The sequence below is a fragment of the Cryptotermes secundus genome, unplaced genomic scaffold, assembly GCF_002891405.2.
Source record: "Cryptotermes secundus unplaced genomic scaffold, Csec_1.0 scaffold184, whole genome shotgun sequence".
In the NCBI taxonomy this organism is placed as follows: Eukaryota; Metazoa; Arthropoda; class Insecta; order Blattodea; family Kalotermitidae; genus Cryptotermes; species Cryptotermes secundus.
In genome coordinates this window covers 140,560-164,476 of record NW_019725839.1, presented here as the reverse complement: position 1 = coordinate 164,476, position 23,917 = coordinate 140,560, and the positions used below count along the sequence as shown (strand labels likewise).

Sequence of the window (23,917 nt, the reverse complement as noted above, 5' to 3'; positions counted from 1 at the left end):
TCCTAATGAATATGAGATCTGCTATATCTTTCTTTAATCATCCTTATCAGAATATAAACACAAAAACAACATAAATATAGCATAAGAGGGAGCTGTGTATAAAGTAATAATCTTTATTTCTTAAGCAATTTGACATGAAGGCATACATTGGTTTGGAGATAGTTTCATGGATTCTAACTTTCATTCTCTGAGTGCTTTATACAGAGTACATGGCATTAAGATTGAACTCTTCTTAACCACCATTTTGAGAATCTCAAATCCTATGAGGGAGAGATTCTTGTCTTTGCCAAGAATCAAACCTGGCTTGCAAAATAAATGACATATACAGTTACAAAAATGTTGCTCTGCACCCTTCCTTTGTGTACGCTCTGTATCTAAAGAAATCTGATATGCTGCATTATCCAGCAGCTCAGCGCTTCTGACTGGCCAGTCTGATTTGCTTTTATCTCTGAGTTTCTTCAGTTTTCTTTCACTAATCACCAGTCCACCATTGTTGCATATGCATCTGAGACATATGATAACCCTGCTAAGCAGAACGTTATCACATCCTCAGCCTCTAAGCTGGCAGTGGCTTTATCTCTGACCTGGCTACTTACAGAGTAAGAAGTTAGTTAATTAGGTTCCTATAGTTGTAAATATTAGCCCCAGCTGGATGTGGGATTACAAGAAGAGACTGCCTCTGTGGTCTAGTGGCCAGAGGTCCCAGGTTCGATTCCCAGTGCTACCAAATTTTCTGAGAAGTAGTGGGTCTAGAATGGGGTCCACCCAGCCTTGTGAGGATAATTGAGGAGCTACTTGAATGGAAAAGTAGCAGCTCCGGTGTAGAAAACCGAGCATCTGTTGCACTGACCACGTAACACCCTCAATTCGCTAAAGTTGGCACTAACTTCACCGACAAGCGGCGGTCGCTCAGTCAGTATAGTTTGCTTGCAGACTAAAAGCCATGGAGTGTAGTTTTAGTATGATCTTCTGGGATGTGATGCTGCATGGTCGTAGAGTAAGCTGAGAAAGGAAGCATGTCTTAACTTCTGCTGGACTACATGATGCCAACCCAGGAGGTTAAGATTATGGCCTTGTAGTATGGCAGATAGGTACTAACATATCTGAGGAATGTGCTGCCTCCACATTCAGGGGTAAATTCTGTCACCTGGTATGCCAGTACGCATGCAATTGACAAAACAATGTACAGTCAGTCCTCACACTGACCACAAAGTTAACCAGTGTTGGGGCTATTGGGGTTAAGCCTTTATCATCCACATGTTGGACTGTTGTGATGGCATTATGCATGGGTCCATCAGGCTTAATATCACATTTTTTTAAACAAATACCCCCCCCCAAGTTAAAATCTGGCACCATAGCAGTGGAATATTTTAAATTCCCTATTCCTGAATAAGTAAAATTCACAAATTTCTGCAGCATTACTTTATTCGTCTGTATGTTCAGCTTTGAGTACATGTATACTATGACTTAAAACTCATTCGATGCCAGCCTTCTGCTTTAAATCCTTGATTCTAGCTGCAATACTGGAATAATACTTCATCTTCAGCAACACTTGCTTAGCGGCATCAATGTCTCCCGCACGGAAAGCCTTCGCAACATCTCTGCAAAAATTATAATATTCAAGTAATGAGATTCATAATTTATATATTCTTCCAGAACTTTTAAGTTTGTTAGGATCAGTACATAGCCCAGTCAAACCTATAAGCTCTGGAACATGTTATTTAATTATTTTCTGTCATATTGCTTTGTCTTGTTAACAGTCCAGATAATGCTGTGTGTCCCCATGTGCTGATTCTGTTGCCTCCATCGTCCCTGCTACTCTGTGATTCCATTGGTAGAATTACTGGGGTTTTGGACTTTTTGCATTGTCCAGAATTCTAGGTAATAGAGGACACTTAAGAGTGTCCAGGGTCCAAAACCCCAGTAATTCTGTGTCATCCACCATTGTCAGAAACCTTTAGGATCTACGTGATACCATTGGTGTTTGATCATAGAGAATTCCTCCTTTGTTTTTAAGTTAATTTAGTGTGTTTTAATTTACTTTCTTCAGATGTGCTCATTATACTTTTTTTTTTTTGGAAGTTATGAATAAATCTGTTTACACAAGGAAAACTGCATATTGACATATTGAAGAGCTTAACAATTTTTGCTCATCATGAGAGCTGCTTAGTGTGATCAACTCAAGGATGATGAAGTGACATAGTGCTTTTAGCATGCATGGAGTAAACTAAGTGAATGGAAAATTTTGGAAACAAGACTACTTGGGATACATAAGTGTAGATAAGACATTAATATTAAAACTGATCTTAACGAAAACAGTCTGAGGTTTTGGATTGGATTCAGCTGGATTAGAATAGGTGCCAGTGAGTGAGCTTTTTTGAATATGATAATGAACCTTTGGGTTCTATAAGAGGCAAGCAAAAGTTATGAAATATGTTAGACTGTTGTATTGCTTTCTTAATTAATAAATTATATTTACTGTCTCAGACAAGCTTCTATGCAATTATTACAAAGTATAACGCCTTATTCTAACTACATGTTTTGCTGCAAGATATATATATAGTAGTCTGACAATGACCATTAGGGTCTACACACACAACTAGAAGAAATCCGACCACTCAGTTATCCAGCCTGTAGCTAGTCACTATACCAACTGAGCTATTCTGGCTCTCAGAAGTAATAAGACACTATGTAATTTATAGTAATAGTAAGCTGACTGTGAGAGACAATATATAATATGTTGAAGTTAACTGTTCATTTTGAATGCAATAAGACTTCAGAATGAACCTTGCCTACTTTGTGTCTGTAGCATTGACATAAACTTGTACATCCATCTCACTTTGTAAGTTTGTCCATGACACTCTTGTTGGCATTCTCGAGTCTCCTCACGTCATGAGGATGCTGTGCTTCAGCCAGTTCTTCATTTGTCTCCATGATCTCGGCCAGGAACTGAGGGTCAGTCTCCCTTGTGTCTTCATGCAGGTTAATTCCATGCAGGTGCAGAATGTAGAGACCTCGAGCTAGTGGTTGATGCAGGGTCGAATATGCCTTGTTCACCAGAGCGGAGTACTGTTCCGATATCTTACGTTCTTCCTGCATTATATGAAATTACATCAGTAAAAGTTCAACATTCAGGTACTGCTTGTGGCAATTCAGTACTAGCAGGTGACCCAAGGAACTTCATAAGTTACTCTTTTATCAGCCACACTAACATTGCCAACTGTAGAAGTGTGTTTTTATCAAAGCAAACCCCTCTCTTTAACCTTAGTTTCTTGTTTTATATTTCTAAAAATAACACCACAAACTCCATCTTGTGGATTTAGTGTTGGAGGCAAATTCTAAGATTAGGCTTTAGGTGCTGTTTTTACATGTTAAATTCTAGTTACCTCATAACCTGCCAATATAGAAGTACCCTACTTACAATTCGAATAACGGTATCTGCAGCGTAAAAATGACCAAGGTCTGCAAGTCCTAACAGCATTTCTGCCTGAGAAATTAGCAGAAAGTAGAAAGTAATGGAACAGACTCTGTGGAAGTGAGTGCTATATAATGAACACCAGATGACCAAATGGCACCACATGAATATTAAAGATATATATGCTTATAAGAGTAACTAATGACGTGCATCTTATGTGAAGAAGCCTACTGTCAAGGAGTAAATTAACCAGGGGCATAAATGCCCTTAAGGCGCTAGGTAAGGAATCTGCAAAACTAAAAAGTGGGCAATGTCGCACAATGACCATAACCTGGCTCGATATGGCAGGAACAGAATAAGGCATGGCTTAAGGCGATTGAAGTTATACCATCTTACCGCATTCTTCACACTGAAGCGATCTGGGTGAAGTACGTTCTGTAATTGGCGATATTTTGTTGTGAGATCTTCATCTTCTACTTCGAAACCCTGTTTAATGTGTAATATATCGAAGTAAGTCATACTTTCATCCGGTTTCTGAAGTGTGCTGCATAGACTGCAAAATAAACTGGAATTCTGTATCTCTGACCCACATTTCCAGCACTGGTGTTGAATATAATTACTACAAAGTTTCCTACATATCGTAAGGAATTTCGATGTCGTATGACAACCCTGCTTATGTATGTAATACGACACTTCCTTTCGTGACCCTTCCAGTCCGGAAAGAATTCGCAATTTGCCGAACGCCTGTGCCAGCATATTTTAAAATAAAAATATCCGTGTCAAGCTCTTTAGCTCGTGCATTACGCAATTTCCTTAAAATACTAGCAATTATAATTAAAGTTTGTGAACGCATGAATGTTCTTTCGCCACCCGCGCAAGCTTCTTGAATTATCATTTATGTAATGCTGGTAGACCTGGTAGATTGCGGCATAATTCCCAATTTAGTTTATCATTACTATTATTTTTCTTGCGTTTATTACGTTCCCTCTCATTCAAAAAGAACTTAATACATACGTATAGTGCCAATAATAAATAAGGATCAGGCAAATGATGTCATGTTTACAATGGGGCTCAACATACGCCTCAATGTATGAGAGTAACAGAGCCGACAGAGCGAAACTGTGCTCCCGATGAGTATAGACGTTCTGCAATTGTATGTGAACGTACCTCATAGGAACTTCTCCAACCAATCAGCGCACGACAACACAAAGCTTACAAATGAAAGGCTACTTAGTGTTTTCGCCGGTTGTCAGCCACGTCTAGTTGAATTTTGCTTTCCATTATTTCAAAGTGAGTGAGTTGTAAAGTGTCAGAATGTTGAAGTCTGTTTTTCTGTATTCATTATTTTATTTCACGCTTGCTGCGGAAACTGACGTTATAGAACTGTCGGATGATGATTTTTCAGCGAGAATTTCAGAACATGAAACTGTCCTTGTCATGTTTTATGCTCCGTGGTAAGTTCCCACATGCAGTTTAAAGATTGCGTTCACGTACGTGGTATTATCAAATCGCAGAAGTTGCTGTAAATTTGAGTGAAATGCACGAGTCATTTTTTTTATGATTAATCATACATGTACAATACTTTTCTCTTAGGTGTGGGCATTGTAAGAAGCTGAAACCAGAATATGCAAAAGCAGCAGAGCTTATCAAGTATAATGAACCTCCGGTGTTATTAGCCAAGGTGGACTGTACTGAAGCTGGAAAAGAAACATGTAATAAGTTTGGTGTTACGGGCTACCCGACTCTTAAGATATTTCGAAATGGAGAGTTCTCACAAGAATATAATGGTCCTCGAGAAGCAGGTGAGTTTTAGCTTTACATTTTCCTTCGTTAACTCCATTCATATGTTGGAATAGATGCTAGATTGGTCAACGGGTTGTTTTAAGTCTGAACTGAGATTTGTTATTGATCTGTTAGCCATGTACACATTTTTGCTGAGTAGTAGTAATAGTTGAAGGAAATAGGACAGTGGGAAGACCAAGGTTAAGATGGGAAGAATGTGTGTGGCAGGACATAAGAATTTTGGGTGTAAAGAACTGGAGGAATGTAGCATCGAATAGAGAAGAATGGCAAGCAATCCTGGGGAATGCAAGGGCTTACAAAGGGCTGTCGTGCAATGATGATGATGATGATGATGATGAGTAGTGATAGTTATGCTGTATACGAAGGGGGACCCAAAAATAGCCGGAAACGACCTGTTGCGCGCGCATGCTTTATAGTTACGAGTTGTGCTGCTAGGTGGTGTTAGCTGGGGGTCTCCCGCGACTGTTAGTGAGCTGGCGTCAGTCTGAGTTAAGTGGTTTGTCTGTGGTGCTCTGTTGTGTGCGTTCCTGTTTCAACCCTTTGGCGATTAGTGAGATGGCTGACCAGAAGGAACAAAGAGTGTGCGTGAAATTTTGCTTTCTGTTAGGGAAAACTGCACTTCACTCTTCAAGTCGCGGCAAACATTCACGCGGTTTTCTCTTTGGTCATCTCCGAGCAAGCGAGGAACAAATTTTGCAGACACCCGTCTCATGTGCAAACCTTCGGTTAAAATTCGCTGGACCGTGCTCCATGAGATGTTCGTTTCCTCAGAAAGTTGGTCAATGGTCTTTCGACGATCTTCATCAATTTCACGCACACTCTTTGTTCCTTCTGGTCGGCCATCTCACTAATCGCCAAAGGGTTGAAACAGGAACGCACACAACAGAGCACCACAGACAAACCACTTAACTCAGACTGACGCCAGCTCACTAACAGTCGCGGGAGACCCCCAGCTAACACCACCTAGCAGCACAACTCGTAACTACAAAGCATGCGCGCGCAACAGGTCGTTTCCGGTTATTTTTGGGTCCCCCCTCGCATGTGTGTGTATGTATTAGAATAATGTTGTGTTGCCATACCAGCATATATACAAAGAAAATCAATTATAAGAGACATTACAGGACTATTTGTATAGTGCTTTGAATGGATGAGGGAGTGACAGAAAACGGCCACAGCAATTGGTTGTCCATATGACTTTTTTAACAACAGTTGCTGAAAGTCTGTAAATAATGGAGGAAAAAAGAAGTTTTGGAATGAACTAATGCCTGCTTTATTTTTATATCACACTTACCTCATAAGGAACCATGTCTCCAACAATTTTTTGTAACATGTTTACCCAACTGTTGCCTAGCAATAATAGGGAGATGCATAATCCAGTCCAATCCAGTTTAATAAATTGCTGCTGGCCCTCTCCAGCACGTTGATTCTTGGTTTCAAGTCCCATGGGACTCATGACAATCTTTACTCTCTCGTGTCTGTGGGAGCCTTCAGGCCACCGCTTTGTCAGTACATATACAAAAATTGGGGGTATGCAGCAGACGTACACTCCTCTTTCATGTGACACCATCCATATAGAGAATGACATGCTCAACAATTCTTCTATTGTTGCGTGTATTCATTACTGCAGGAATGTGTTTACTGAGCTGTTGCCTACCAATGATAGGGAGATACATATACAGATAGACAGAGAGACTAATGGGAGGGATTTATGAAGTACTTTGTTGAGATGGGTTCAGGTGTCATGAAAAAAAAAACAAGTTACAAGTAGATGATGGTGGGGGGGGGGGGTAGCATAGTTGGTTCAGGGGCTATTCTACAAGCCGGAAGGTCGCGGGTTCAAGTCCTGATGAGGTCAGTGGATTTTTTCAGTTGACCTAATCCTTCCAGCCGCACTATGCCCTGGGGTTTACTCAGCCTCTAACAGAAATGAGTACCAGGAATTAATTAAATAATTTTCCTGGGGAGTAAAGTGCAGCCGGCGTGTAAGGCTGACAACCTTACTGCCATTTTTGAGCCGATTGTCTAGATAGTGTGGGACCCTCAACATCTCACAACCCTATGGGCCTTCACGACCTGGTACAGGGATAGCTTTACTTTTTTTTTACTTTTACAAATAGATGGTTCAGGCATTCGGAAGTTGATAAGGGGATGTACAGGGAGCAAAGTGGCCTCACAAGCCTACTTTTATTTTTACAAATATGTTCTTGGACATTATCAATCCTCTAAGACCACAATCCTGTTTATTTTTCAAAACAGTGTTTCGGAGACTGGATTCTGTCTCCGTCTTCAGGTAAAACCTACTCATTTGGGCCCAATCAATAGAGTTAGTCCCTATCTCCAGACATCTGTGCTAGCCCCAAGGTGTGGTATACAAGACAAACACAGCACAACCATCTGCAAGAGCTAAGAAAACAATTTGGTAACATTCCAAACGTGTGAGGCCTTGCACTAGAGAAGTATCTTGATAGAAATCATCACTGGAGAGAAGCAATACTCCTTACGGCAAAAAAATAAAAAAAAATTAAAAAAAATAATCCATGGTTTCAGTCCACACACGAACTATACCGACCGAGCGACCGCTACTTGTCAGTGAAGTTAGTGCCAACTTAAGCAGATAGAGGGTGTCGTGTGGTCAGCACAACGAATCCCTACGACTGTTAATTTCGGTTTTCTAGACCGGAGCTGCCATTTCCTTGAAATAGCTCCTCAGTTATCCTCACAAGGCTGAGTGGACCCCGTTCCAGACCTACCACTTCTCAGAAAAAATCGGGTAACACCAGGAATTGAAACCAGACCTCTGCATCTATAGCTAGGAACTCTGACCACTAGACCACAGAGGCAGTCCTGATACCAACACAAGAAAAACAAATTTTCCCACTCAAACTATACTTGATGGAGTTATACTTTCTTGACTTCTGCTGTGATGACAGGGGTCCATATGGGAGAGAGATCCGCGCTGGGTTGACTGGTCAGATGGTCTATCAGGGACATGTGATGGATTCCTTGTATTTCCTCTTATGTGGTGTTTGGTTCAATCTGCAAGACCTTCACTTCATTCCAGCATATTTTGTGGCCATCTTCGTGTGAATGTTAGGCTAACTTTGATTTTTCTAGCAGACCTTGGGTCAGGTTATATTGGTGCTCCTTAGTGCATACTTCTAAATGTCTGCTTATTTTGCCAGTGTAACATCTGCCGCAGTCGCATGGGATGCTATACACACACTGCTTCGTCTGCTGGTTATCTCTGACAGGTCCAGTTTTCATCAGTGTCCCATGGAGTCCGTGTTTAGTCTTGAATATGGTTCCGAGATTGAAATGGTTCCTGACATGCCTGAATTTCTTGGAAGTGCCCCAATATACTCTGTCTGAAGAAGGACAATTTCTTGCCAATGGCTTCATTACAGAATCAACAAATTCTTTTGTATATTCACTGAGCATCAGATCATGTCTTGTGTTTTTAATTTCTTTCCTAAAATCCTTCTGATTCTAGATCTTATCTACTTTTATTTCTTTTTGAAAGTAAGGAAACTAGGCTAGAAAGAAGTGATACATATACTGAGAAAAAATATTCTATAACTGTGATAATGTTTGTTATATAGCACCAAAATTCTGTTAGGAAAATAATGTGCATAATATTGTCCGATTCAGTGTTGAGTGTGAAACATTATGGTGGAAAATGTGGGCCATGTATGGCCCTAAGTTCTTGCATAAGTAACATACAGTAACACACATTCATGCACTTATTGGTGATGACCACATCCAGAGTTTGGTCTCACTCAGGGCACTAGCAGTCCTCATGAGATTTGTCAGGTTCTCCTCAGTGTTCCAAGCATTCTGAAATAGGCTGCAACCGCTTCCTGTCTAGTTTTATTTCAGTTCACTGAACATAACAGTTAGTCAGACTATTGTGAGTTCAGATGTTACTTGAGGGACTTGACTTGCTATCCTTTGGGATATTACAGTTAGAGGCAATGGCTAATTTTTAGTCCTGTCCCTATTTTGAAAAAATTAAAGTAGGCTTATGAGATCACCTTGCTGCCTGTGTGTGTTTTTGTAATAAAATAATGTGAACAACAACCCTGCAAGTACAGCAAATGCAGAAATTGATGTCTGGAACTGTTTTGCAGCTGGCATTGTGAAGTACTTGAAGGCACAGGTGGGTCCAAGCTCTCGAGAGCTTTCTTCTGTTGCTGACTTTGACGACTTCATCGGCAAAGATGATGTTGCAGTAGTAGGCTTCTTTGAGAAGGAAACAGATCTGAAAGGAGCTTTTTTGAAACTTGCTGACAAATTGCGTGAGAGAGTTCGTTTTGGCCACTCTACCACAAAGGCTGTGCTAGAGAAGGCAGGACACACGTGAGTAGCAAGCCATGTTTCATTGGATATTTCGTAGTTTCAGCCAATATTGGTTATTGTTGCAGAGTTCAGGATTATGGGATTTGTCCATTGTGTAGTTTTCTGAAGAACAGAGCATTTTGGAAACGATCTGTTTCCATCCTCAGGTGGAAGCAGAATCATCTGCTCCTTTGGGTACATTAGGTGGGGATTATCTCATTTGCTGGCTGGACCTGTGATGGCTCTTGCTAACAGGCCAAGCTGAGTAGGTGCATCCCCACCCCTTCACTGAGGACAGAAACAGATTGTGTTTCTGAAATGTTGTGTTCTTTCCAAATAATAAACAATGGACAAAGTTCAAGAACACTGTAATCCAAAATGTAATACATCAGTGACAGATCCTTGTAGAATCGACTAGAGAAAGTTGTTCTGAATTGCTGTCATTGCATCAAATGAACATCCTTTATTTCTGAAAGCCTAATATCAGGACTCATTAAATCTACATTTCTGCTTGCCCATGATGACTGAAGACTCAAGGCTGATGATTGGATAAATCATAAATAAACCATAAATAACAAATAAATTTACAGTAAGAGAATATGAAAGTCCGTGTTATTTTAAAATCACAACCCAGATTTCCCACTCCTGTATATTGTGTGTCTGATAAGGAAATGCAAAATTGAGGGGAATTAAAATGCAATGAAATATACGATGAAGTCTTCTCAGGTGATAAGCCAAGTGAAGCTGGAGTTAGCTGGGGGAACTGGCAGTCCGCACTGGGACAGGGCATCACTCTTCCCTCAACAGTCCCTGCTGTGACATGTGAAGTCTTCTCAGGTGATAAGCAATTGAAGCTGGAGTTAGCTGGGGGAACTGGCAGTCCGCACTGGGACAGGGCATCGCTCTTCCCTCAACAGTCCCTGCTGTGACATGCGAAAGCATGGGCACAGATACAACGTGACTGTCATTTCATCACATCAACCCCAGATGGAGACAGTTTTGATAACCGACTCCATCTCTTCACAACTGATTGCTACTGAAGACTTTATTGCATAGAGTTGTTGTGAAAGCTTCAGAACGTACATAATGAGATACAGTTCAGACACAAGTTTTTTGTTGTTTTTATTTCAGGGATGCCATAGTACTGTTCCGACCTAAACACCTGCTTAACAAGTTTGAGCCAAACTCGGTTACATATGAGGGTGCTAGCAAGAAGGAAGATGTTGAGTCTTGGATCAACAAGAACTAGTATGTATCTGGGGTGATGTGTTGTACTGCTTTTGACAGTACATCGGTGATGTTGTTCTGGATGTTGTAGCATTTTAGATCCTGGAAGTTACTTGTTGGGCCGTGATCTAGGTTATGACACTGTGTTTTCTTGTAAGTGGTTATCAACATTTTGGAGGACCTTGCAGCTACAATTTTCAAGGCTGAACCCTTGCCCATATTTTGTTGTAAAGGGATATTACAGCCCACTGCGAGCTGTGATCTCCAAGATATAGGTCCAGCCATCCTTAAGTTTTGTCTCAGGAAGGAGGTGAGTGATCAGTGGCATGCCCTGGCTGTTTTATCCAGGGAGGAAGAGGGTACAGTACTCACTGACTGGGAGATCGGCTGGGTCCCAGAGCCAGTCTCGACGTTGCAGTGAAAAGAAGGAATTTCCACCCCTACCATGAATTGAACGCACATTTTCTCGTTATCCAGCCTGTAGCTACTTACTGTACTGACTGAGCTACCTGGCTTATTGTTGGTGATGAGTACAAAGTTGGGGTTTCAGTGGTTTTATAAAGTGTGCTCATGAGCAGGCAGCTATGCAGGGCCACTGTCACATTTAGCGTGTCTCTAATCTCTGCATTGGTAACACTGTTTAAACACATTATATGCAGAACCCAACTGCTGTTAGTTTCTGTGGGATTGGCAGTAGCAAACTAGGCATTGAATGACACAGAGCATTTCTGGTGTGTGAGCAGGCATCGCAGTGCCCGTGGCTAAGAGTAGACTGATATGTAGCAGCTGCAGTGACTAACAGTGGGAGAGGCAGAGCAGTAGGGCAAGTTATACCTTGAAATGGGCCACACTGCTTTTTCCAACTACACCACTGACTCACCGATCTCTTTTTTCTCTTCACTGCTTTGCCAAGTGTTTCAGTTGGCTGCAACACTTTTCTACTCTCAGGCTCCACCATTTTTCATATCTGTGTATTTTTGCTTGCATTCCTTCATTTCGAGGATCTGAGTTCCATGTTTCCAATGTTATTTCTATCTGGAGTGCTGAAGAGCCAGTGGTAACGTGTCCACTAGCTGACTTATTGACAGCCACCGGAATGCTATCCACTGTTGTCTTACAATTTAACTTCATAATTTTTAAGTCTGCTGGAATTTTGTGTATCATGAAAGTATGGAATTGTGCTACTTCATGACAGTTTGTATGATTCATCTCTTTTCAGTCATGGTTTGGTGGGCCACCGGCATAGAGACAATGTCAATGATTTCACACCGCCCTATGTTGTTGCATACTACAGTGTAGACTATGTAAAGAACGCCAAGGGAACCAACTACTGGCGAAACCGCATCCTCAAGGTGGCCAAGAACTATGCTGATAGCACCAAATTTGCTGTTAGTGCAAAGGATGACTTCCAGCATGAGCTGAATGAGTACGGCTATGACTACGTGAAGGGAGACAAGCCGGTCGTGTTCGCGCGTGACGCCAAGAACCAGAAGTACGTCATGAAGGATGAGTTCTCAGTGGAAGTGTTTGAGCAGTTTGTTAAGGATGTGGTGGGAGGAAAGCTGGAACCTTACCTCAAGTCTGAGCCCATTCCAGAGGACAACAGCGGACCTGTGACAGTTGCAGTGGCCAAAAATTTCGATGAAGTGGTGACCAAGAATGGAAAGGACACATTAATTGAGTTCTATGCACCCTGGTGTGGTCACTGCAAGAAACTTGCCCCAGTGTATGATGAGCTTGCGGAGAAGGTAAATGTCTTTGTGTGAATTTGACTTGTTTCACGGTACTTAGCATAAAAGTCGGTAGTGTCAGTGATGTGCCTTTTGATAGTATTTAAGCTCTGTTTTTTTGTAGCCTTTGTATTATGGAAGTTCCTTGTTCAGTTCTCAGCTCGAAGACTCTGCCTCTGTTGTAAGATTGAAGTTCTCATGACAGGGGCTTCTGGGTTGTGATGCCATCGAATCTGTTAAAAGTTTAGTGGTGCAGCTCTGAAATATCACTAGATTTTACAAGACAACATGTAATCACATCTGGAATGATGTTGAGACATTGCCATGAAACAAGTGGAACTGCTTGTTTCCAAATTCTCTCCACTTCACCATTCGTCCAGGCCTACAGTGTCATCTAATTTATGTAGTTAGTATTGCAGCACATCTGTTATGAGCACATGACGGAATAGAACATTGGCAGAAAGACAATTGGCACTAGAAAACCAAAATATTTTGGGGATCGCCTGCCCCAGTGCCATTTTTGACACCACAGAATCCACATGTAGTGCTGAGGTATTGATCGTGGGCCTCCTTAGTAAAAATCGTGTAACCAGCTGTCTGAACCATGACACAGTCATGGAAAGTGGTGTATTTATTTATCTAGCTGTGATAAATTAACTGACAGGGCTGTACATTAAGATACCTTGGGCTTCAGAAAATGTGTAAGCTGTCTGTTTCAAAATTTTATCCCAGCATTGCCAGAGTTTTACATGTCATTGACAGAATACAGGCAGCCATGAAGCAAACACAGTGCTTTGTACATTGAAATATTATTATAAACTTCCCCATAACAGATATGTGTTGCTAATGTTGGACAACACACGATACTCTGTCTCTGCTTGGCAAAAAGAAAATTGTTTAGGGGTTTTCTGTAAGAAATCAGTGACTATTTTGTGCGCATGCTCATGTTTTTACTTTAAGGAATTATGACAAATACAATGATTTCAATGGCAGTAGTACATTTAGCTATCTTGAGCAGAATCCATTTTGAGAAACTAGTACTTGGGCAGCTCCTGTTGAAATTCCACATCTTTTACAGAACCTGAATATTCAGTACCACGTTCAAAAGAGTCACAGAATTCTGTTGTGAGTCCAATGAATCCAGTCCACATACTCATGTCCTGTTTGAGATCCATTATGTAGTCTGGTCAAATTGTTTGAGATAAATGGTTTGTTCTGTTCTAGCAGACATCATTTCTGGATCCCTGTATGTTCTGGTCAGACAGGATATGATATGTGGAAGTTTTATTTAACTTTTAAATTGAGTGACTGGTGAGATAGGGCTGTGTAAGGATATTTTTCAGGAGTATATTACACTGAGTGGGGTTCACACATTCTTACATTTGGAGGAATAACAGCATGATCTAAATGAAGAAATCTCATACAGTAAAATCCAATCAGTTGGGCCTGTCTCCACATGCAAATTTACTGTCCATTTTGGGATGAATCATGAAGTTGGAAATTTGTGGCCAGATTCACACTAACTGTACCTTGTGTGTGTTTACAGCTGAAGGATGAGGATGTTGCGATTGTCAAGATGGATGCCACCAACAATGATGTGTCTGCTACGTATGAGGTTCGTGGGTTCCCGACCCTGTACTGGGCTCCCAAGGACACAAAAGATTCTCCAGTTCGATATGAGGTGATTGCTAGTTCCTCTGCACGTGCACAGAGAATCAGAATGCAATTCTGAAGAGGGTTCTGTTTTGCTAATGCATCAAGCTCGTATTCCATTGCAGTAACATAGTCGGTTGAGGAACTATGCTATAATCCAGGAGGTCATGGGTTCAATTCCCGATGAGGACATTGGCTTTTTTTATTGACCTAATCCTTCCAGCTGCACTATGTCCCTGGGTCAACTCAGCCTGTGACAGAAATGAGTACCAGGAATCTTCGTGAGGGTAAAGGGCAGGTGGAATGTAAGGCTGGCAACCTCACCACCATCTGTGAGCCGATTGTATAGAAAATGTGGGAGCCTCAACGTCTCACAACCATATGGGCTTCCACAGCCTGTTGGAGGGTTTCCCAGTTTCTTGATTTGTCTCTGTCTCCAGTTTGTTCTTTTTTGTATTCCATTTTGCCAGGTAACCACCTCTCTTGAGATCTCCTGATAGGTTCTGTTTTGTTTGACTATCTAACATGGCTGAACAACTGTAATCTTAATTTTCTCACTTCCCTATACCTTATTTCATCTTCCGGCTATTCAAGTGTTGCGCTGAGTAATGTTATTACATACCAAGTGTGTAAGTATGGTCTCATCCTGTTATCTTGCTTTTAATTAGCCTATCTTGTTGCAGGGTGGCCGCGAAGTGGATGACTTCATTAAATACATAGCGAAGCATGCTACAAATGAATTGAAGGGCTGGGATCGGAAAGGAAAGCCCAAAAAGGAGGAGCTCTAAGTGAGGAGAGTGAAGTATTGCATAGACACCGTATCTTCCATAAAGCAATACTGCAGACAGTAATGCCAATACATCATTTAATAGATTTGCTGTAAACTATTTTTGGTTCATAGAAGTGAGATTGGTGACTGTAATTGCAAAATAAAGAAGACTGATCAGTGTTCATGTCTGTTCTGACAGATGCACAAGGATCACCTGTTTCCTGTTGATCTGCTATAGGCGAACAAACAGTTGTGAATAATATACTGTTGTGATGATTGTTATGTTGTCAGTGTGATGTTATGGTCGAGAATTTTTGTAAGAAATATTATACAGTACTTGGTTTTGCAAAGTGTACATTATGTTTTCCTTCACTACAGCAAAATAAAAAGAATATTTAATACTTAACAAAAACTTAAACTTTCATCAGATCAAAAACATGAGGGCTCTTTTGAAATCATTGCAGATTACTTTCCCAATATGATGGATCTGTAGTTACAATCGCTGGACCTTCCAGTAAGTTGCAAGTGGAATACATGCCCAAAATATTGCATTTTAGTATAAGGTATTGAACATCACACCATAAAGATGTTTTGGGGAGTGAAGGTATAGCTCTATATATTCTTGACCTCTGTACTAGTTTGAATTGAGTAGTCAGCTTCACTCCCCAGCTGCTCTACCCATGGGGAAACGGTTCCCAGTACTCACTGGACAGTGGGCTGCACACTGTGGAGAAGAGAAAAATCTGCCTCTTTTTGGAATTGAACCTCAGTTCTCTAGCTGTCCAAACCGTAGCTATCAGTAGTCCTCAGCCTTACTAGTGAAGTTTGAGTTCATACATAAATGTTGGCCATTTCCGAATGGTCAACATATAGAAACCATCTAATTTATGTTCATATCGTGTTCTGGGTTGTGACACTTTTAGTCAGGTGTTATCCATCTGTTCTGTGAACAATGACACACCATACCTTGTGTAGGCAATCTAATGGAATAAAAATTCTGTGGAATTCCCCCCATCAATATATTAACATCAAAATCATGTTGAAAACAGAATATAGTAACCCACTTCTCACAGTCCCTGTGCAACTTCATTGCTGTCTTAAAATTCACACTTCAAAAGCATTAATCTCTTGCTATTACTCAAACACTATATGTCTTGGCCCAACTGGTGATCATGATTTTAAAATATTGTATTGAATGTATTTTATGCCATTAAAAACTACATGAAATATTCAGAACAGCTACATACAGCACCAAAGAAAAAGCAACACACCCAACAAAATGTAAGTAACATTACAATTGCAGTGATAGAAGAATTGCATATATTCACTTTATAAACAAAACTAATATAACCTGTTATTTTATATATATTACAGATATGCCAGCCCCACAACATGTGCATACAACAAAATCATCACAGCATGATATTTTATAAATAGTTTAAAATATTTTGTGTTTTACAACTCTGAAATGCAAAGTGTGGCAGTCTCCTCTGCAACCTATACACCTGATGGTGGCAGCCACATGGACTACTGAAACAGTGTTATAATGGGAAGAGATAGTTCCACAGGGACAGTAAGAAATGTGAGTGCTAATTTAGAGTACATAGTGCAACAGGTTGCTGTAGTGTAATATTAGAATCTAATGACCTATTGATGTAATGATGTACCTTGTAGGAGGAATACACTGCCTTCAGCTTTATGATTTTAGTTGGAGGCGTGGTACTCGTGTGCTGTATGCAACAGTGTCAAGTGTCAGATACTAACAATATAAATCTTCATTGCTGTGGAAGCTGAGAGGAGAGGGAAGGATGTCTGGAAAAGGGTGTGCATGGTGTGTTCTCAGCAGCAGATGCTACATGCCGTACTCCACGATTCTCTGTCTGCCAAACATGTCAGTTGTCCCACATATACATGTGTGCCTGGTATATCTTTATAAACTGTCTTATTTGATTTTAAGAAGAATTAGTGCAAATATATTGAAGATGCCTTTCACAGACATACAATGTTTGTAAGATTTGAGGCTTTCACGGCGGTGACTATGAAGAAAGCAGTCTTCTGGGATTTGGCACCGTGTATATGTGGTGTTAACCGACGTTTCGGAGGAACTATCGCCTCCATCTTCAGGGTAGAAGAAAAAGTATAAGAAATCTGCAAGCGACAAGACCTTTACCGTTCTCACGGTCTTGTCGCATGCAGATTTCTTATACTTTTTCTTCTACCCTGAAGATGGAGGCGATACGTTCCTCCGAAACGTCGGTTAACACCACATATACACGGTGCCAAATCCCAGAAGACTGCTTTCTTCATACAATGTTTGCTTCAGGTTTCCCATCCTCACGTACCTTTGTGGACGTTCTAGAAAATATGTTAAAATACTGTGTAGATGGTGTGTTCTTGTATGCTTTATATCTTATTTGAGACAACAGGATGCAAACTATTAAGGAAATATTCCAGCATATATCCAAGATACGAGGTGTAATGTCTCCTTTAAGTATCATATTATGTTTTTGAAGTACTGTACCAGAATGCAATTTAGGGGCAGTGTTTATGATCAAAATAAACGTCACCTTTTATTATTAACATATACTGTTGTAAAGGCAAGTTACGCACCTTATCATCAAAGAGGGTGGTTAATGCGTGGCCCAGTTCCAGTTATGTCCGAAATTATTTCCAGGGTATGTGTATACCTAAATTTAAAAAATAATTTCTAATTAATGTGAATGTTGCCTGACAAATGTCATTGGTATAATTACAAGTATTACAAAAACAGCAAAAATATTTCTAATATTATGAATGGATAGGTACTACGAATATATCAAATTAAATCAGTAATGAACACGAAATAAGACAGCATTTCAGAACGCTAGTTTACTGTCGGGGTTGCTCTTCGACCATGAAGATCGTAAAGACTATGCGGTATATTCCTCTGGAATGTCGGTCGACTTTCATTGTACTGCACGCGTTTTATCCCAGATAACACTAGTCAGGTACTTGGTTTGCTTTGCCTAGCGAAGCTAATGTATAATTGTTATTTTAACAAGAACAAGAAAAGTAGTGAAAAGGGTTTTCAAATTTGAAAAGTTAATTTCTAGAGCTTCTGGAGGAACGATGTAATTATTTCAAACTCCTTGTCACCAGAATCAAAGCGGTTTTATATATTTTCTTTAATGACTACGCGAGACAACCGATCGTGCGGGTAATCAAACGGATGAAGATATATGTATATGAAGTATGAGCGTCGAGTCGAATGCCATTCTGCAAGACTTGTTGATATTTGATTTAAAACTATGTACAGAATTTGTATAGATATGGAACTTGGTTCCTACTTCGGTTTGCTGTTATTGAGCTCCGGCGTCAAAAATGAATTGCAACTTTTCACGTCGGCATTATTCGTTCCAGTCCTGTCGTCCGTGTTTTGTTTATGACCGTAAAGCCCGTAACAGCGTTGAAGTGTCAGATTGTCTAATGTGTTTCACCCGTGGCCCCCGTGCAGTACTGGAGAGACGTACCGAGGTTAACGTAAATTTGTTTTAAACGTACTAGAAGAAACAATATCGAGAAAGGAAGGCGGTAGGAGTACTCGGGGCACCATTTTTTAGTGTATATCAGTGCTTGAGCGTCGGAGACCAAGACTAATAATCAAAATGACTCGTAAGTAAATAGACTTCAGTGAGAGGAATATTCATATTAGGAGAATACTTTTCGTCAGGTGGTGTTGTTAGGGGTTTATGTAAGTTCATAATTAATGATTACGGTTTTCGGCATTAAGGGAATGCTCAGCCGTAATAAGTAATCCATGTTTGGTGTGGCGAGCGTACTTAATTTATTTCATATTGGTGAGTATCATGTAAATTACCTAAATAAAAACCAGGGACGGAGTGAATAGCAATAGCATTCCGCTAGGGGAAGTGATATCTATATTTAACTGTCATTTAGTTTTATGAGGTAGCAAATTTTTATTGAGAATTACTTTCGTGATTGATCGTGGAAACCATTTTACTGGTAAAGAGTGAAAGTGAATATTTATTCAAGGTTTTGTTGCTTGCTTGACCTGTCAAAACACAAATTGGAGAGAAAACAACTTTCTATATATATATGGAATAAGAATAGAGCGAAGAAAAATAGAATGAAAGCGTAATAATAGCAATGGCCTACTTGTTCGTGATGATCTAGGATGTTCCAATTTGTAGGTTATGGTTGGTGCATTTAGTGAGGATTATGTGCTGTGAAGAAAACATATAATGTATTTCGACCAAGAATGGAACGTATCGGATATAATTTTAGACATTTTACATCGTAGTTATAAAGGAAAGTTAATATGTGAATTACAATGAGAACTCAAGTATGAATTAATATACCATAATTAGGAGTTAACAGTGAAATCCTGGAATCGTTGTTCCATTCTAATTTTCAGTTATGGTGCACAGAAATTTTAATAAAGTTATGAAATGTAATGCATAAGGAGGAAGACAGTATAACTGACCTAGTGTCACATCCCAGAAGACAGTAATTTTCATATTCACTGTTGTGAGAATCTCAGATATCAAATATTACATTCTTATGTTTTATATATAACGTGTGTTCACCCGAAATCTTCATGCAGAAGCAGCTGATACTGTTAATAGATTCATGCAGTCCTCAAGAAATTGGGTGTTTGCTGGAAAGTTATACAATATGGTTGGCTTCATAATTCCATCTTATGACTTAGACCGTTCTTGCAGGTGGAAACCAGCGTGAGTTGGCTCGCCAGAAGAACCAGAAGAAACAGCAGGAACAACAGAAGAGAAAGAGCTCTAATGACAAAGACTCGAATAAGGGACTGACATTGGAGCAGCGCAAACAAAGGCATGTTTCTGGAAGGAATGCTAGGTAGTGCAGTTCATTGTGGTTTGCTGTTTAGTTGAATTGCAGGAGCTAGAGGTTTGTACTCTGGTAGGAACACTGGAACTTTTTCAGTTTACTGGGTCCAGGATGGTTCTGGCACCGAGCAAGCCGCTTTTCCAGTCTGTATTGGAACCCCTACTTCTTGATGTGGAGAGGGCCCGCATTTTGTATACGCTTTGTAGGCACAGTGGAAACCTTTTGAGGGGTGGAGGGTCCTGTGTGAGAACTCAGAACTGTACAAATTTAGCTGACAGCAATTTTGGGTCTAAAGCATAGTTGGTTGAGGCACTGCGCTACAAGCCAGAAGGTCGCGGGTTTGGTTCCCAATGAGGTAACTCAATTTTTTCAATTGACCTAATCCTTCCAGCTGCACTATGGGGTCGACTCAACCTTTAACAGACATGAGTACCAGGAATCTTCCTGGGAGGTAAAGGGCGGCTGACCAGCACGTAAAGCTGACAACCTCACAACCGAATGGCCCTCTATGGCCTGCTACAGGGATAGATTTACCTTTACCTTTATTGTTACCAATGATTTTTCCTTCAATTTTGTCACTCATGTTGTAGTTTTTGGGTCCTCTATGAAAGCGCCAAGAAGGTTCATAAACTCAGCTGCAATCACTTATTACCAAATCCTTTCCAGTTCACCATTTATCTGCCATCGTAACATTCAGTGCTATGTAGTCGAACTTTTGGTAGCATCATAAAATAACCCACAAAGAAAGGAATATATTCTTTGTTGTACAGTGAAATTCTAATTTAATGAAACGGTGTATTTAGAGGACATTTCTTCTCATTCTGAGACTCAGTATTACATGTGGGTACATATTTATGGGTGACCCAAGTAATTTCAAAGTCTCACAGCCGTGTTTTCTGCCTCATGAGTGTGGCTAACCGTAAAAGTTTATTTGTAAAAATAAAACCAAAATCCTGACTGTGCAGACTTGTCATTAATTAATCTTGTATTGTTGACAGTGCTAAAATGCCAATAAATTATGAAGTTACTTGAGTCATCCATTAATAAATGAGTACCAAGAAATGTACTGCTTTCCGATATTTAGTGAATTTCAATTTAATAAATAGCCTGCATTTAGTGAAAGAAATATTCAAATTTCTGGAACTTGTACCTCATGATAGTGGCCGAAAGAATAGCCGGTCCTTACGTTTCTCTCTACTGCAGATGGTTGCTGCTTCTCAACCTCTATCTTTGGTTAGTGACTTTACGCATTGAGCATGCACTGAAGCTGTGTGGCAGTTGCTTTAAGTCATGAAAAAGGTTTTCTTAGTGTTTATTTCATATTTCATTAGTTATTTTAGAAATTAATTATATTATTGTGTAATTGCATTTATTTGTGTAAAACAGTTTCTTCAATTCTCAAAATAAATTATTTAAGAGTTCTGTCTTCCGAGGTATAATGTGGTGTAGTCCATTGAAAGTCGATCAGTGTTTCAGAGGAACATGTCAATTCCATCTTCAGGAAGCAGAGCTTCACACTGATTACTTGTTTGGGATACACTTTGACCCTGAAGATGGATGGCACATCTTTCTGTGAAATGTCAATTGACTTACAATGGACTGCATCACATTATATCCCAGAACACAGGGATCCTCGTTCCCATGGCTGTGAAAACCTCAAATTCTATAATAAATTGTTGAGTGTGATTGTATGCAGTACATGGTGTGAGAAGGAGGACAGAGTCTTTGTGTAATTTTGCAAAACCTTAATTTACTGTACACTCGACTTTACTGCTGTCAAGCGTATGACAGCTGAAGCCATACGAGTGTGCCTGAGATATGAAGCAGAGTGTGTTGAAAGTCAAACTTGAGTTTATAACGTACATATGAATTACATGCAGAAAGCCAGACACCAGTAGACACGAGTCAGGGTGGATGGTGACAGCCTCACAGAACCTTCCTCTTCTGCTCAGTTTGGCCCACTGATAGGGAAAACTAAGGTGATATTCACTTTCATATATTTTAAAATGTGCTGTGAATAATTGCAACAGATTTTCTTAGGATGACCATCTGTGCCAGTTCATTCCAATCCTATTAACATACTGAATGTTCTATAGTTATTCCTAAATATGTTTCAATACATCTTTTGTCAGAGATTTTCCATGTGCTGTATGTCCAGCCCATCATAATTGCCATTGTCAAGCAGTGATGCTTCTGGCTTGTCTTTGGTGTGGGTCCTCCTGTTTGAATCTTGGCCGGATGCTGATCCTGACTGGGCTTTTTGTGGCTTTCCTCAGTCCTTCCAGGCAAATGCTGTAATAGTACCTGGAATAGGACATGACTGCTTCCTTCCATGTCCTTTCCAATTCATTATTCACTATAATCCTGTGATTTGACACTATATAGTAAGTTACTGACTGCATTGTTAAAAGAACTACAGAATACTCGACTGTTCTTGTATGGGAAATTGTAAGTGAATTGTGTCGATGTTTGTGGAAAGAAATTTAATGGCCATCAGTGGCGACCCTCAGGTTTGATCCTTGTGTTGCAGGGATGCAGACCTGATGCGACAGAAACAGATGAAAGCCCAGAACAAGGACCAAGCTGCTGCCAGCTAAACTGCTTTGACTTTGGATTTCAGTTTCTGTGTTATGTACGCTGGCAGGGCAGGGAGCAATGGACTCTAATTCACGAATCTTGTGGAATGCAATACGAACCTGGTCACTATTGCTGAAATTCAGCCAAACTGTAAACCACACCAGTGAGACTGCTGAACTCTCTCCGTCACACATCTATTCTGGTTTGAGATCGGAACTGGAGTAATTGTAGTGGATGAAATCTTGGTTGAATTCATTTTGCCTTCAAAGTGAATTTTGTTGGTGAATTTCAGTTTGTTCAATATTTAAGTAATAATAAGTCCCTGCCTTAAGAGAAACTGTTGCATTCATTTTGCTTATTTTAGTTCTCTGCTTGTTATACGTTGTGTAATCCTTCCTGATGTAATGATGTGTGGAATAAATCCAATTGTTCAACCATCTCAGTGTTTTAATTGTTTTGTTCAATGGTGCCAACTACAGGAATTATTTATATTCTGTTTCATTGGTAGAAGATTGTCACTTTGAGAGTTAGTGTGTTCGGACACAACTCGTAATCCAGCAGTTGGCGGTGATTTGTACTGCACATCTATCATGTCTAAAGTAATATAAGTTTGTATTAATTTGTAGCAAGTGTTGTAATGTCAGTGTGTCCTATTAAGATGGGTTTTCACTTCAGTTTTACTCTTCTGTTTAGTTTGTGTCACACTGAACAGTTGGCAAGATGCTGACATGACTGGGTCAGAGTGTTGGGGTGAGTCGGGGACTCTGCCTGCACAGGTCGCTGGCCGCGTGGGTCAGCTTGTATTGTGACCACAGATAGGTGGCACTGAAGTAAACTTGCAGATATTTAAAGTGCATGTACTGAGAGTCACTGTGTTTGTTTAGCGAGATGTTATATCCCTTTATAGTATAGAAGAAGCCATCAAAATCTTTTGCGGTAATGAGGCTCAAGGCATTCCTGAATGTGCAGCAGGACAGACGGTCAGTGCACCACGGTATTTGTTTTTGTCATTAAATTCAGTTTATGGCAGAAATGTGCTTCTTGAAGCATTGTGTATGGGAAAGTATGGTTTATGCTACAGAGAACTTGATTGCTTTTATAGTTGACTCCATCTCAATGAAGGTATTATGGTGTAGGTTGCTGGGTTTCAATTCCTGGCTGAGGGAGAGTTTTCAGCTTGTTCTTCCCCTCATGTCGGGGCACGTGGTAGCGCAGTTGGTTGAGGCACTGTGCTACAAGCCAGAAGGTTGCAGTTGTAATTCTCAATGTCACTGGATTTTTCAATTGACCTAACCCTTCCAGCCACACTATGGCCATGGTATCGACTCAGCCTCTAAGAGTAATACCACGAATCTTCCTGGGGGTAAAGGATGGCTGTTTAGTGCATAAGGCTGACAACCTCACCGCCATGTGTGAGCCAACCATCTAGAAAATGTGGGAGCCTCGATGTCTCACAGCCCTATAGACCTCCACAGCCTGTTATGGGGATAGTTTTACCCCCTTCTCTCGTGTCTAGAGAGTGCCTGGAGTTTTAACAAACCCCACCAT

The 23,917-nt window shown here is 40.3% G+C and overlaps 3 protein-coding genes across 5 annotated transcripts; 2 read left to right on the top strand and 1 right to left on the bottom strand.

Annotated features, from left to right (window-relative positions):
- Positions 1 to 891: 891 nt before the first annotated feature.
- LOC111863545 (iron-sulfur cluster co-chaperone protein HscB) lies at positions 892 to 4,410 on the bottom strand. The gene is made up of 3 exons (XM_023849954.2): positions 3,812 to 4,410; positions 2,840 to 3,093; positions 892 to 1,601 (listed from the first exon to the last, which is right to left on the bottom strand). Exons 1-3 carry the CDS (start codon positions 4,169 to 4,171, stop codon positions 1,475 to 1,477), a joined length of 741 nt encoding a protein of 246 aa, XP_023705722.1. The 5' UTR covers positions 4,172 to 4,410; the 3' UTR covers positions 892 to 1,474.
- A 199-nt stretch (positions 4,411 to 4,609) lies between these two features.
- LOC111863544 (protein disulfide-isomerase A3) lies at positions 4,610 to 15,287 on the top strand. Its single transcript, XM_023849952.2, has 7 exons — positions 4,610 to 4,869; positions 5,009 to 5,217; positions 9,346 to 9,574; positions 10,685 to 10,801; positions 12,000 to 12,528; positions 14,057 to 14,191; positions 14,847 to 15,287. Exons 1-7 carry the CDS (start codon positions 4,730 to 4,732, stop codon positions 14,949 to 14,951), a joined length of 1,464 nt encoding a protein of 487 aa, XP_023705720.1. The 5' UTR covers positions 4,610 to 4,729; the 3' UTR covers positions 14,952 to 15,287.
- Positions 15,288 to 18,307: 3,020 nt separating this feature from the next.
- On the top strand, positions 18,308 to 22,806 carry LOC117282243 (small EDRK-rich factor 1). Of its 3 annotated transcripts, none has more exons than XR_004512919.1 (3): positions 18,308 to 18,583; positions 19,654 to 19,801; positions 22,323 to 22,402. XR_004512919.1 is itself a non-coding variant. In XM_033751115.1 (3 exons), the coding sequence occupies exons 1-3, from the start codon at positions 18,729 to 18,731 to the stop codon at positions 22,387 to 22,389; spliced, it is 255 nt and encodes an 84-aa protein (XP_033607006.1). In that variant the 5' UTR covers positions 18,658 to 18,728; the 3' UTR covers positions 22,390 to 22,806. The 3 variants fall into 3 exon arrangements, 2 of the variants coding, with proteins under 2 accessions (XP_033607006.1, XP_033607007.1); XM_033751115.1 differs by lacking the exon at positions 18,308 to 18,583 and adding an exon at positions 18,658 to 18,768 and having other exon boundaries at positions 22,323 to 22,806; XM_033751116.1 differs by lacking the exon at positions 18,308 to 18,583 and adding an exon at positions 18,690 to 18,768 and having other exon boundaries at positions 19,654 to 19,777; positions 22,323 to 22,806.
- The last annotated feature ends 1,111 nt before the right edge of the window (positions 22,807 to 23,917 follow it).